The sequence below is a fragment of the Sapajus apella genome, unplaced genomic scaffold (assembly GCF_009761245.1).
Source record: "Sapajus apella isolate SASKATOON/1434 unplaced genomic scaffold, GSC_monkey_1.0 scaffold37, whole genome shotgun sequence".
Taxonomy (NCBI): Eukaryota; Metazoa; Chordata; class Mammalia; order Primates; family Cebidae; genus Sapajus; species Sapajus apella.
This window is the reverse complement of record NW_022436977.1, coordinates 1,375,444-1,389,796: the sequence shown is the minus strand read 5'-3', so window position 1 is coordinate 1,389,796 and position 14,353 is coordinate 1,375,444. Positions and strand designations below refer to the sequence as shown.

Sequence of the window (14,353 nt, the reverse complement as noted above, 5' to 3'; positions counted from 1 at the left end):
TTTCTTACTTCCTGATTGGACAGGAAGTGGGTGTCAGTTGCTCTGAAAAGGGATGTCATGGGAAGCCCGTAAGGTAGTAAGGCATGGCATGCGGAGGGCTTTTTGGCTTTCTCGTCTCCTAAGGGATTCGGTCCAGCACAGCTTACCACCTTGGAACGAATATTTCTGTTAATGGCCTTCAAAAACAACTTAGAGCAGGAGAACTTTTCCTGTGTCTAATGTATACAGTTGTGACATAATGGAGATCGCCATCCTTAAAAGTGTTATCTTAAGCCCTCTGGTGTTCGATCGTGTCATGGATGCCAGTAACAAAACTGATGATTTTGTTTTATCCACCCATCCCTCCGATCAAATTTATAGGTACTAATTTGCCATGAGTGATCCGTAGGCATGGAAGATACAAAGATAAACAGCTCACCTGACCTGTGAGGGAGCCTATCCCTGAATTTGCAATTACAAACTCACTAAACCTCTTGTCAAAGTTGGTGACAAATGCCATCTCTATTGAGAAGATAGGATTATCTTGCCGAATTGCCCCCCCCCCAACATGCCTATTTATCTTTAAACTCCAGTCTTGTCTAGTTGATGTAGGCTTTAGAATCACCAGACAATGAACAGCTTAGGTCCCAGGAAAATTTTGGTCAGGGTTTAATAATTTCCCTGCCGTCTATTTCACTCCAGTTACTCCACAGCAATTGAGAGGATAATCCTAACATTTTCCCAGGCACATCTAGTACACTGAGGTCTCACTTCCTCTGTGAAGCCTTATGAATTCTCCAGAGTTGATTATCTCTTTTCCCTATGCTCCCATAGCACATCATAGCATTGAATATGTTGAATTGTCGATTTACATAACTTTCTCCCTTAGTAAGTTGTAAGCACCTAGTGGGCCAGGAGCTTCTTTATTTCTGTATCTGAAACTCATAGCAAGGTGCCAGGCACACAATAGATGCTCAATATCTATATTACTGAATTAACTGAATGTTGCCCAAGGAATAAGTGGTGAAACTTTCTTGCAGTCTTGTTTACAGACCTCAAACGAAATATTTATACACTCTCTGTGAGAGCAGTGTGCGTGGCATGGGCTGATGGTACGGTAGAGGTTTTCAAACGTTTTAGTAACATTGCTTCTTTCAGACAAACTCTTAGAAGCCTGTTAGATAAAGCTATCCAGAGCACAAAGGGCCCTAGGAACCTGAGCACCCCCTAACTCCTACTTTTCTGCCCCTTCCCCCCCCCCCCCCCCGTTAATATCTCAGCATCGCGATCCAGGCTTCTGATTTGCAGGGCATCCTCCCCTGGCAGGGTGCCGCGCCGCACCCAGCGCCTAGGCCCCGCCCTTGCGCCTCCGCCCCTCGGATCCCACGGGGTCCCTTGCGGCCCTCCCACTCCTCGCACCGTTGGATCGCTTTGCTCACGGCGCTATCTCTCGATAAAGTTGTTGTTGCGGCTTCCGCCGCGAGTGGAGGAAGATGGCGTCGGGTGGTGGTGGTTGTAGCGCGTCGGAGAGACTCCCTCCGCCCTTCCCCGGCCCGGATCCGGAGTCCGAGGGGGCGGCCGGGGGATCAGAACCCGAGGCTGGGGACAGCGACACCGAGGGGGAGGACATTTTCACCGGCGCCGCGATGGTTGTGAGTTCTCACCCCTCGGGGTAGCAGGCGAGAGGGCACCCCAAAAGGGAAGCGAGGCTAAGCGAGAATCGGGGAGGTTGGGGAGAGTGGGCCCGGTGAGATCTTGCCTCGGTGTCAGCAGTCCGGGCCCGGGGACCCTGGATGTGCTCAGAGCGGTAGGGCCTGGCTTCCCGGCCCCTAGTCGGGAATAGTAAAGAATAAGGGTTGTGGTGCCTTCGTCAGCTAGGTCCCTAATAGCCAAGAGCCGCCGACGCCGTCCTTTGACCCTGCAGTGTGGTGACTGCACGGATCCACGGAGTTATTTTGCTGGTCTTGTCCTGCCAAGGCTGATTTAGTCGGTCAGAATAAGCGAATGGGATCCAGACCTTTCTCCAGTCTTACTCCTTCTAAGATGAATAACGTTACGTGGAGTAGCCTGGGGTGGTGACCCGCCCACCAATTCTTTCATTAGCCCGGCATTTACCGACAATAACCAAAGGCCCTTTCTGGATCTTACTTTACAAAAGTTGTGATTCTTCCGATCTCTGGGAAAATCAGGCCAGAGATCAGAGGCTGGTGGAGAGGTTCTGCCAGATAAACCACTATACGGATCAGAAAGCTTTCTTCCTTTTAAAGGGATGCGTTCAAGTGCCCAAGTACCTCGTTGGGAGCAAATCTGAAATGTGAGGAGGTAATGGTATTTTCCCGTAGTGTTAGTAATAGGAGGGCCTTGACTGTAAGTCCGGGTTCTTGGCGTTTTGAACAAATAATTGGACAAAACGCACAAAATAACAAAGGAATGAAACAGAAACGTAGCAGCGAAAGCAGGAATTTATTAAAGGGAGAAAGCACTCCACAGAATGGGAGTGGGCCGGAGCAAGGGGCTCAAGAGCCCACTTACAAAGTTTTCTGGGTTTTAAGTGCTCCTTTTGGGGTTCCTATGGGTTACCCCTTATCTAGATAAAGGATTTGGTATGTGGCTAATTAAAGGCTGTGGTGAATTAGCGTCCTGTACAGATGAACGAATGGTCCCTGCTTGGCCCGGCCGATCTAAGGCACTCTTCCTTTCCATCTGAGAAGTGGTGGAAGAGGAGGGTTGCAGGGATAGAGCCTTTGACCCTTTGCCATTTGGTTGTGGGGGTTTTTCCTTTTGGTTTAGCTTTAGGAAGTTGTCCTTAATTGGCCTTAGGTTCCCTTAGATTCTCTGTCCTCTGGGAAGTCAGCACGAGTTGGCCTTAGATTCCTTGTCCCCAGACCTTGATGTTTACTATTTTAGAAAGTTAGCATATCCCAGCACTTTGGGGGGCCGAGGTGGGTGGATCACGAGGTCAGGAGATCGAGACCATCCTGGCCAGCATGGTGAAACCCCGTCTTAAAAAAAAAGAAGAAAGAAAGAAAAAAAAAAGAAAGAAAGCATAAATTGGCCTCAGATTCCCTGCCCCTAAACCTTAGTGTTTTTCCTTGATTCAGCACAAATTGCCCTTAAGTTCCCTGCCTCCAGACCCTATTCTCCTGCCTCAATAATAAATATCCGGGTCTCTAACGAGAGTTAGGTGGAAAAAAACTATTCTTTGTAATGTGGAAATCAGTAATCAGTTATGGAACCAGTAGAGATGTTTTGGCCTGTTTTATGAGAATGTTTACTCATACCACTTGGAACAGGTTGTTCTATGCGTAAAATTCAATGCTGGGCCTGTGAATTTATCTGTTTTGCATAATGCTTCTCTTCTTAGTAGCTACTCAGTGGGCAACCAACTAAATAAAACAGCTATAAATTCTTTATGCAACATGTGGTCTGAAAAAGTTTGAGGCTTTCTTCATTTATGTCAGATTTTCACTGTCCTGTATTCAGAAATTGAGTCCATAATTTCAGCTTATAAGGTGATTGATAATTCTAATAAAACAACTAAAACTGTCAAATGAAGTCTTATTCTGAAAAATAACTTTTTGCGACTGTCATAAAACAGGAAAAACTTTTTGTTTGTTTTTGGAGATGTAGTCTCCCTGTGTTGCCCAGGCTCGTCTTGAACTTCTAGGCTCAATAGATCCTCCCTTTCTCCCAAGTAGCTGGGACTGCAGGTGCATGCCACTCGCCATGAGAAATAATAGTTCTTGAAGCTGGTTTAGTCTTTTTGCATGTTAAAATATTTAGTCTCTTCCTTAAAACCGCTTGAATGATGTACAGACTGAGAATATGAAAACAGAAACTCTGACACTGAAAGTGATTGGTTACATAGGCAAACAATTTATTTTCCAAAAAGGAACTGGGAAGAGTGAGGAGTTATTTTCTAGAGTTATCTAAAGCAGTAGCCAAGTGCGGTGGCCCACACTTGTAATCCCAGCACTTTGGGAGGCCAAGGCAGGAGGATCACCGGAGGCCAGGAGTTCGAGACCAGCCTGGCCAACATGGCGAAACCCCATCTCTACTAAAAGTACAAAAATTATCCAGGCATGGTGGTGTGCACCTGTAATCCCACATAGGGAGGCCGAGACACAAGAATCACTTGAACCCCAGAGGCAGAGGTTGTAGTGAGCCAAGATTGCACCACTGCACACCAGCCTAGGCGACAGAGCAAGACTCTGTCTCTAAATAAATAAATAGAATTTTAAAAAAAGAAGTACAGGAGGCTTCAGTTTAATTCATCTTACCATACTTTGTGGAGTTATCAATACCTCTTTTTTTGTAAGACTGTAAAAATCCTTTGTCTAAGGCCGGGCGCGGTGGCTCAAGCCTGTAATCCCAGCACTGTGGGAGGCCGAGGCGGGTGGATCACGAGGTCAAGAGATCGAGACCATCCTGGTCAACATAGTGAAACCCCGTCTCTACTAAAAATACAAAAAATTAGCTGGGCATGGTGGCGCGTGCCTGTAATCCCAGCGACTCAGGAGGCTGGGGCAGGAGAATTGCCTGAACCCAGGAGGCAGAGGTTGCATGAGCCGAGATCGCGCCATTGCACTCCAGCCTGGGTAACAAGAGCGAAACTCCGTCTCAAAAAAAAAAAAAAAAAAAAAAAAATCCTTTGTCTAATTTCCAGCTAAAAGGGAGGTTAGGAGGTCAGAATGACCTTGTTCTACCACAGAAAGCATAATTATTTTTATTTAGATATGATCTAAGAAAACTGAGTTACTAAGGAAACTAAAATACCACCTGTAAGCCATTGTTCTAGCCACCCAACCTCATGTTCATCATCTTTAGGAAGCCAAGACCCCAAGATACCTCATTAGTTTAACTGTCTTATTAAACAGCCATAAAGAACAAATTATAATCCAATTAATGCTTTAGTTGTGAGCCAGAGAAGATAGAGGATTGAAGTGCTTGTGGTATTTTAAAGAACAACATTGAAGATTAAAGTAAGAGGGAAGACTTTGAAGTCTGATTTAAATGTAGACTCTATGGTTTGCTAGTTTATCCTTGGACACAGTACTTAATTACTTTCTACAGCTTCCTCACCTGTAAAAAGTGAGTAATATGGCTGGGTGAGGTGCAAGGTGGCTCATGCCTATAATCCCAGCACTTTGGGAGGCAGAGGTGGGCAGATCACTTGAGGTCAGGAGTTCAAGACCAGACTGGCCCACATGGCGATACCCTGTCTCTACTAAAAATACTAAAATTAGCCAGGTACGATGGTGGGTGCCTGTAGTCCCAGCTATTCGGGAGGCTGAGGCAGGAGAATTGCTTGAACCCAGAAGGCTGAAGTTGCAGTGAGCTGAGATCATGCCACTGCACTCCAGCCTGGGTGACAAGACTGTGACTCCATCTCAAGAAAAAAGAAAAAGTGAATAAAATTAGTATTTACCTCTACCACTACTGTGAAGATTAAATTAAAATGCCTACAAAGCACTTAGAACAGTTCCTTCCATAATAAACATTTAAAAAGTGCTTACTTTTTGAAGGCATGAGCTGTATTTGTTGGTGAGCATTTTGTAAACTGGAATTACTCTAAAAACAAAAAAACCCACAAAATCTAATAGTGGATTAGAAAAGTTAACCTTAAAAATGGGTAATACAGTTGATCAAAGTCAAAACTAACTATTATAAACCTGGCATGGTGGTGTAAGCCTGTAGTCCCAGCTACTTGTGAGGCTGAGGTGGGAGGATCACTTGAGCCCAGGAGCTTGAGGCTGTGGTGAACTGGGATTGCACCACTGCACCTAGTCTGGGCAAAAGAGTGAAACCCCATCCCAAAACAACAACAAAACTAGTAATATTTATTTGATTAGCTAAAGCCATCAAATAGATACTTAATGACTTAATAGCTTTTGTTTTTGTTTTTGAGACAGATTCTCAGTCTTTTTGTCCAGGCTGGAGTGCAGTGGCACAATCTGAGCTCACTGCATCCTCTGCCTCCTGGGTTCAAGTGATTCTCCTGCCTCAGCCTCCTGAGTAGCTGGGCTTATAGGCACGCACTACCATCCCTGGCTAATTTTTGTATTTTTAGTAGAGACAGAGTTTTACCATGTTGACCAGGTTGGTCACAAACTCCTGACCCCAAGGGATCCACCTGCCTTAGCCTCCAAAAGTGCTGGGATTACAGGTGTGAGCCACTGTGTCCAGCCAACTTCAATAGCATTTTACTAATTTAAGTTAATCTTCATCTTTTATTTTGTTTCATATTGGAGACAGAGAGGGGTACTGAAGAATTTTGAAGCTGAGGCATGTAAAGTTTAAAACTAATTTATGGCATGCTTGTAATTTTTTGGGCATTGATACAACTGCTGCTGTTAATCATCCCATCTGCTCTCTTTTACAGCCGAGGAGGCTTTGTTAATTCAGTAATTAAAATGTGGTTTCATTTATAATTGAAAGAGCAGTCTTAGACATGCATCTCAGAATGTATAAACCAGTTACTTAAATGGGAAAGACTCTGCCAGGCACGGTGGCTCACGCTTGTAATCCCAGCACTTTGGGAGGCTGAGGTGGGCAGATCACGAGGTCAAGAGTTCAAGACCAGCCTGGCCAATATGGTGAAATCCTGTCTCTACTAAAAATACAAAAATTAGCCAGGCATGATGGCATGCACCTGTAATCCCAGCTACTGGGGGGGCCTGAGACAGGAGAATCGATTGAACTCAGGAGGTGGAGGTTGCAGTGAGCCGAGATCATGCTACTGTACTCCATCCTGGGTGACAGCAAGACTCCATCTCAAAAAAAAAAAAAAAGGGGGGGCGAGAAACTCAAAAGAATTAGTGAAATAAATTTGAAGTCATTGCTTTAAGACTACAAAAGAGTTCAGAGAGTTATGTAAGTTATGTATTAGCATTTAGGCAGGAAAGGACATGGTCTTTCAGAACTAGTCCTAAATCTGTGATCACTTTAACATCTTGCAAGAGGAAGCAAAAGCTTTTTACTTGTTAATAAATACATATATACATACATACATGCATACATACTTATGTACACACAAGGTCTCTCTCTGTCTCCCAGACTAGAGTGCAGTGCGGCGATCATCGCTCACTGCAGCTTCTACCTCTTGGGCTAAGGGATCCTCTCACCTCAGCCTCCTGAGTAGCATATGCCACCATGCCCAGCTAATTTTTATTTTATTTTATTTTATTTTTTTTTTTGTAGCAATGGGATCTCCCTATGTTGCCCAGACTGGTCTCTTAACTACTGGGCTCAAGTGAGCTCCCACCTTGGCTTCCCAAAGTGCTAGGATTATAGGCGTGAGTCACTATGCTTGGCCCAAAAAATCTTTTTGAAAAAATTAAGATAAAACTCACATAACAAAATTCACCATCTTAATCATTTTTAAGTACATAGTTTATATTCACATTGTTAGGAAACAGAAGTCCATAACCTTTTCATTTTGCAAATCTGAAACTCTATGCTTATTAAACAGCGTCCACCATCCCTGGTAATCAATCTCCATTCTAACTTTGTTTCTGTCAGTTTGTCTACTTTCAAAACCTCATGTAAGTTGGAGTCATACAGTATTTGTTTTGCAACTGGCTTATTTTACTAGCACATTGTTCTTAAGGTTGCCCAGGCTGGTCCACGTTATAACGTGTGACAAGATTTCCTTCCTTTTTAAGGCCGAATAATATTGCATTGAATGTATATAACACATTTTATTTATTCATCTGCCAGTGGACATTTGGGTTTCTTTCCTCCTCTTGGCTATTACGAATAGTGCTGATGTCAACATGATTGTGAAAATATTTGTCAAAATCCTGCCTTTAATTCTTTTGGATATATACCCAGTAATGGGATTCCTGGATTGTGTGGCAGTTCTATTTGCAGTTGTTTGAAGAACCTCCATACTGCTTTCCATGGAAGTTGCACCATTTTATAGTCCCACCTCAGCTTTTTAAAACCTGTTTAATTTTGTATCCTAACCAACCTCTGGTAACAGATACCAAATTACAGCTAGATAGGAGGAATGACCTCGCTTGCTGCCGTACTGTAGAATGAATGTGGTTAACTACATTTATTGTATATTTTCAGAAAGCTGAAAGAGAGGATTTTGAATGATTATAGCACAAAGAAATGATAAATGTTTGAGATGCTAGATATACTAATTATCCTGATTTGATTATTGTACATTGTATGCACATATTGAAATATCACTCGGATTCCCAAAAACATGTACAATTGTCAACTAAACATAAAAAGAAACATTTTTAAAGGAATGATGCTTGTTAAAGATTTTTTGTAGATATTATCAAGTTTTTTTTTTAAGTTTCCTTCTGTTGCTGTCTTGATAGGAATTTAAAAATATCTATTGAATTTTATTATTTTTTGACATCTCTCGGTTATAGAGTTTCTGTCTTAAATCTGTTATATGGTGAATTTTTTTTAATGTTGCTTTACTGGAATAGACTCAACAAGGTTATAGTATATTGTCTCTTTCATATTTTTTATTGATATAGTTGTACATATTTTTGGGATACACATGGTATTTTGATACCTGTAAACATGGTATAATGACCAAATCAAGGTATTTGGGATGTTCATCACCTTAACCATTTATCTTCGCGTTGAGAACATTAGAATCCTTCTCTTTTAGCTCTTTTGAAATATACAATAAATTATTGCTGACAATAATCTTCCTACTATACTATCAAATACTAGAATTTATTCCTTCTGTCTAACTGTATTTTTGTACCCACTAACCAACTTGTCTTCATCCTCCCCAGCTTTCCCTTCTCAGCTTCTGGGAATCACCATTGTATTCTCCACTTCCATGAGATCCATGTTTCCGGCTCCCACATATGAGTGAAAACACTTGATACTTGTCTTTCTGTGCCTGGCTTTTTTCACTTAACATAATGACCGCCAGTTCCATCCATGTTGCTCTAAATAACAAGAGTTCATTCTTTTTTATGCCTGAATAATAAATAGTTCATTTTTATATATACCACGTGTTTTTGGGGGTTTGGTGTTTTTTTGTTGTTGTTGTTTTTTTGACAGGGTTTTGCTCTGTCTCCCAGGCTGGAGTGCAATGGTACAATCATGATTCACTTCAACCTTGACCTCCTGTGCTCCGCTGATCCTCCCACCTTGGCCTCCCAAGTAGCTGGGACTACAGATGCATGCCACCATGCCCAGCTAATTTTTGTATTTTTTGTAGAGATGGGGTTTTGCCACATTGCCTAGGCTCGTGTCAAACTCCTGGGGTCAAATAATCTGCCCTCCTTGGCCTCTCAAATTGTTGGGATTACAGGTGTGAGCCATCACACCTGGCCTATACTACATATTCTTTATCCATTCATGGACACTTAGGTTGATTCCATATCTTGACTCTTGTGAATAGTATGCTATAATAAGCATGGGCATGCAGAAGAAATATATATACTTTGATGTATTTCCTTTCTTTTGAATACATACCCAGTAGTGGGGTTGCTAGATGCTATGGTAGTTCTATTTTTAGTTCTTTTAGTAACCTCCATACTGCTTTCCATAATGGCTGTACTACTTCACATTCTCACCCACAGTGTATCAGTGTTCCCATTTCTCCATATCCTTGCCAACATTTGTTCTTTTACATCTATGTTCATAAGATAAACCATAGAATTATATGGTTTGGGGATTAAGATTATATGGTACTTTCTTTTTCTATTCTTTCAAGAATGTTTATGCAATTGGAATTATCTGTTTCTTAAAAATTGGTGGTACTCAGCTGTAAAACTGGTCCTCATATTTTTGTTTATGCTTTATGGAAAGATTGTTAACTATAAGCAGTTTATTTCTTTTTGAGTGTTTATAGGATAACTTCTTTAGATCTGGACAGAGTTTGTTAGTTTTATTGAAAGCCGTAAGGAGATTTATGGTTCAGCTGGCTAATACTTTAATTCTCTGTTCTGTGAAACATGCATGGGTGGTTGTACCCAAAGATGTAACCTATCCTCATTAAGTTTCTTGATATTAGCCATTCTCTGGTCTTAACTAGACTTCTGAAAGTGAATCTATGTAAAAGTACCTTTAAACAAAGGTATATTGCTTAGTTTGTTTAGTTACTAGTTTAGTCATTTACAGCTAATATTAGGAAATAGTTTTGTGTAAGTTTCCCTCTATTGTGTGGTGTTTTCTACAGGGATGTTGCCTCAAACACTAGTTTTTGGAGTTAACATTACATCAAGTGGTCAGATCTCATCTGAAATTCCATATTATAGTGAACATATTCTTTCTTTTTTTTTTTTTTTTTTTTTTTTGAGAAAGAATCTTGCCCTGTCACCCAGGCTGCAGTGCAGTGGTACAATCTTGGCTCACTGCAACCTCCGCCTCCTGGATTCAAGCAATTCCCTGCCTCAACCTCCCCAGTAGCTGGGATTACAGGCTCCCGCCACTATGCCCAGCTAATTTTTGTATTTTTAGTAGAGACAGCGTTTCACCATGTTGGCCAGGCTAGTCTTGAACTCCTGACCTCGTGATCCGCCTGCCTTGCCTTCCAAAGTACTGCGATTATAGGCATGAGCCACTGCTCTCAGCCTATAGTGAACAGATTCTTGAAAAAAGTTGCAGGTATATGCAAAGATTCATTTTAGTGCCCAGCTCAAATAGTAAACAAGTTTTACTTCTCATAAGTTTAGATTTCCCTGAAGTACATAAACTCATTAATTTCTTGATCATTGTATTGTACTGGCAATTAGCTTTCAGAATTGTGGAGGAAAAGCTAATAAAAGTAATTGTAAAGGACTACTTTTGGAGTAAAGGGAGAAACTTTTAAAGATGACTAATAGGCCAGGTGCAGTGGCTCACACCTGTAATCCCAGCACTTTGGGAGGCCAAGGCGGGTGGATCGCCTGAGGTCAGGAGTTCAAGACCAGCTTGGCCAGCAGGTGAAACCCCATCTGTACTAAAAATACAAAAATTAACTGGGCATGGCAATGCATGTCTGTAATCCCCAGCTACTCAGGAGGCTGAGGCAGGAGAATCGCTTGAACCTGGGACGCAGAGTTTGCAGTGAGCCGAGATCATGCCACTGCATTGCAGCCTGGGCGACAAAGCCAGACTTCATCTCAAACTAACAAACAAAAAAGATGGCTAATAATAACCTGACTTAAAATTTATTTAAAGTTAGGGTTTGGGATTGGGCGGGATGACTCATGCCTGTAATCCCAGCATTTTGGGAGGCTCAGGCAGGCGGATCACCTGAGATCAGGAGTTCAAGACCAGCCTGGCCAACATGGCAAAACCCTGTCTCTACTAAAAATACAAAAACTAGCTGGGTGTAGTAGCATGCACCTGTAGTCCCAGCTACTGGGGAGACTGAGGCAGGAGAATCACTTGAATCCAGGAGGCGGAGGTTGCAGTGAGCCAAGATTGTACCACTGCACCCTAGCCTGGGCAACGGAGCGAGACTCTGTCTCAAAAAACGTTAAAAATAAGAATATATATATAGGGGTTGGGGCTTATGAGAGAAACAATAAAGGTTGCAGTCAGACTTCTGGTTTCTGTAAGGGGTTGCCAACCCTTCGCTTACTTAGGTGGTAAGGCCACTCAGATAACTTAGCCGTTTGTAATTTATTAGGTTAGATTGGGGAGAAGAAAAAAACAATCTCTCTTCCTTGGTTCTTAAGCTTCTCAGTACTCCTAAATAACTTTTGACATAAATAAATCATGAGTAGTTGATAGTTGCTAGAGCAAGTGGCCATAAGTATCTCATCTCCAGGAAAAGCTGTTGCTCAACTTTTTCTGGCTTATTATTTTGCTTAGTCAAATGGACAGCTGGAGCTTCATTCTGCTTTCAGAGCAGATTTGAACTGGGTTTGCTTTTTTAATTTAGAAAGGTAATCCACCCATTAGTACTCACATCCTTCTGCAGTTTTCTAGGCCCATCTAAGTTTTGTTAGTTTGAGACCCAAAAAGTTTAGTTGGGAAATTATACCAGATAATTCAGTAGAATGTCTGAGGCTAAATTTGGGGGCTCATAAGGTCTCTAATGGCCTTGCTTTTCCTTAACTAGTTCGATGGTCAGCTTTATGCTATTTTCCCCATCCTTTCAGCTCTCCCTTTTCCATTTTCATTAGTCCCTCTATATCTCAGAAGTTATTACCTTTTTTGTGCTGTGGTTAAAAAAAAAAAATCAAGTTATATCAATTGGCAGGCTAGTAAAGCCTGTGGACACATTCCCAGAATAATGTTTTTAACTGTATAAAATAAAATACATGATATTAGAAGGAAACCAAGTATATTGAAATATGTTTTTAATAAACAATTTTACATTAATAACGTACTTAAATAGAGATGAGCATCAATGACACTTGGAGATCTATAAAAACTATAATCTTATATAAAAATACCTGGTATCAGTTATAGTCTCAGGTACTGCTATTACTATTATGGTTTGTTGCCTATCTTTATGATCATTGGAAATGCCAAATTTCAGTTCAAGGTTAATGAAAATGAAATTATAATAATTTTAATCCCATGCAAGTTCATAGACTACCCCCTGAAGTATGTGGCTAATGGGCCCCAAGATAAGAACCCCTAGTTTAACTCCTTAAGCTGTGGAGTTAAACACTGAATGTTCATTCTCTCAAGCACAAATACTTTTAGTGCATCTGTGCCAGTTTTGAAATGTGGTGGGAGAGGAGTCATTCTCTGCTGTAGGCAGAATAATGCCTCCCCCACCCCCGCCCAGTGAATATGTTAGGTTATGTGGCAAGGGGGAGTTAAGGTTGAAGACGGAATTAAGATTGCTAATCAGCAGACCCTAAGATATGGAAATTATCCTGGATTATCTGGATGGGACAGTATAATCACACGGGTCCTTAAAAATGTAAGACAGGCTGTGAAAGACATATGGAAGAGTTGAGAAGAGAGATGCAACATTGCTGGCTTTGAAGATGGAAGAAGTGGGCTGTGAGCCAAAGAACTCTAGAAGCCAGAAAGGGAAAGGAAACAGATTCTTTCCTAGAACATCCAGAAAGGGACTCAGCCCTACTGACACCTTGATTTTAGTCCAGCAAAACCCCTTGGACTTTTTTCAGAACTACACGATAATTTGCATTGTTTAAACTGTGAAATTTGTGATAATTTGTTGCAGAAGCAATAAAAACAAATAGGCTGTCCTGATTCACTCATTTTTCCCTAGAAGTAAAGGTGACAAAACCAGCAGTATTTTTTTCTTTTTTTTTGAGATGGAGTCTCACTCTGTTGCCCAGGTGGGAGTACGGTGGCACAATCCTGCTCACTGCAACTTCTGCCTCCTGGGTTTCAGCAATTCTCCTGCCTCAGCCTCCTGAGTAGCTGGGATTACAGGCATACGCCACCATGCCTGGCTAATTATTGTATTTTTAGTAGAGACGGGGTTTCACCATGTTGGTCAGGCTGGTTTCAAACTCCTGACCTTGTGATTCATCTGCCTCGGCCTCCCAAAGTGCTGGGATTACAGGCGTGAGCCACTGCGCCTTAGTATTTCATGCTAAGTTCTTTCAGGGTAATTTTTAAAGACTCCATGGCTGCCCTCTTATAATTTGGGTATAGCTCCTGGGATTGACTTACTCCTAATTGTCCTTGCTTTTTACATTAGTATGATCACACAACTCCTTAGCTCTATCTTGCCTTACTATAAGCTATCCTAATTTCTCCTCAAAAAATTAGTTACCTAGTCCACCAAGAACCATGTTACCTTAGCATTTAATATGGATTTGACCTCTAAATACAGTTGAGTTTTAACAGCACCTACGCTTTTGAGATCTCTTGACTATAATGCAGGGGTTCTGCGTGGAGCAAAGAGCAATTAAGCAACATGAGGAAGAATCACAACTGGACAACCTAAAGGGAAATTGCCCTGAATCACAGCAGTACTTCAAGCAGTGAATGGCTGCATCAGCCCTGAGGGGCAGCAAGCCCATGCCTGTCCTTCTCTGAGCTAAGAAAATGGTGCTAGTGGCCTAGAATGGCTTTGAGGCTGGTAATTGTGAAGAAATATCTGCCCCTAACAAAAGTGCTCTCTCTCTCTGGCACATCTTTCTAGTACCTGTCTGCAAATTAGTATTGGTCTGTCTGTATCCTCTTTTAATTATAAACAGAAGCAGCTGAACTCTTAAACAGGCTTATCAGTAGAACCACTGGCTAGAATTAACAGCCAAAGGGAGTAAGCAAGTGTTGGACATCCCAGCTAGGATTTTAGCTGCTAAAAGAAAAAAAAAGACAGCTCTTTGGCTTTTTTTTTTTCTATATCACAAACAATATTTTCATCACAGAGAATAGTTTGCTGCCTAGAAATTTAGCCCTTTTCACACAGGTGAATAGTTATTGTGACATATTGACTGCTAAGGAGTTTTTTAAAAATATG

At 41.6% G+C, this 14,353-nt stretch overlaps 1 protein-coding gene across 1 annotated transcript in view; it reads left to right on the top strand.

Moving 5' to 3' along the window:
* The first annotated feature begins 1,351 nt into the window (after positions 1-1,351).
* The window catches only part of SNX1 (sorting nexin 1), a 42,207-nt gene continuing 29,205 nt past the window's right edge, over positions 1,352-14,353 (top strand). The window contains exon 1 of the mRNA XM_032297205.1: positions 1,352-1,631. Within this exon, the coding sequence (XP_032153096.1) occupies positions 1,473-1,631 (159 nt within the window). The 5' untranslated portion in view covers positions 1,352-1,472. The remainder of the gene's footprint in view (positions 1,632-14,353) is intronic.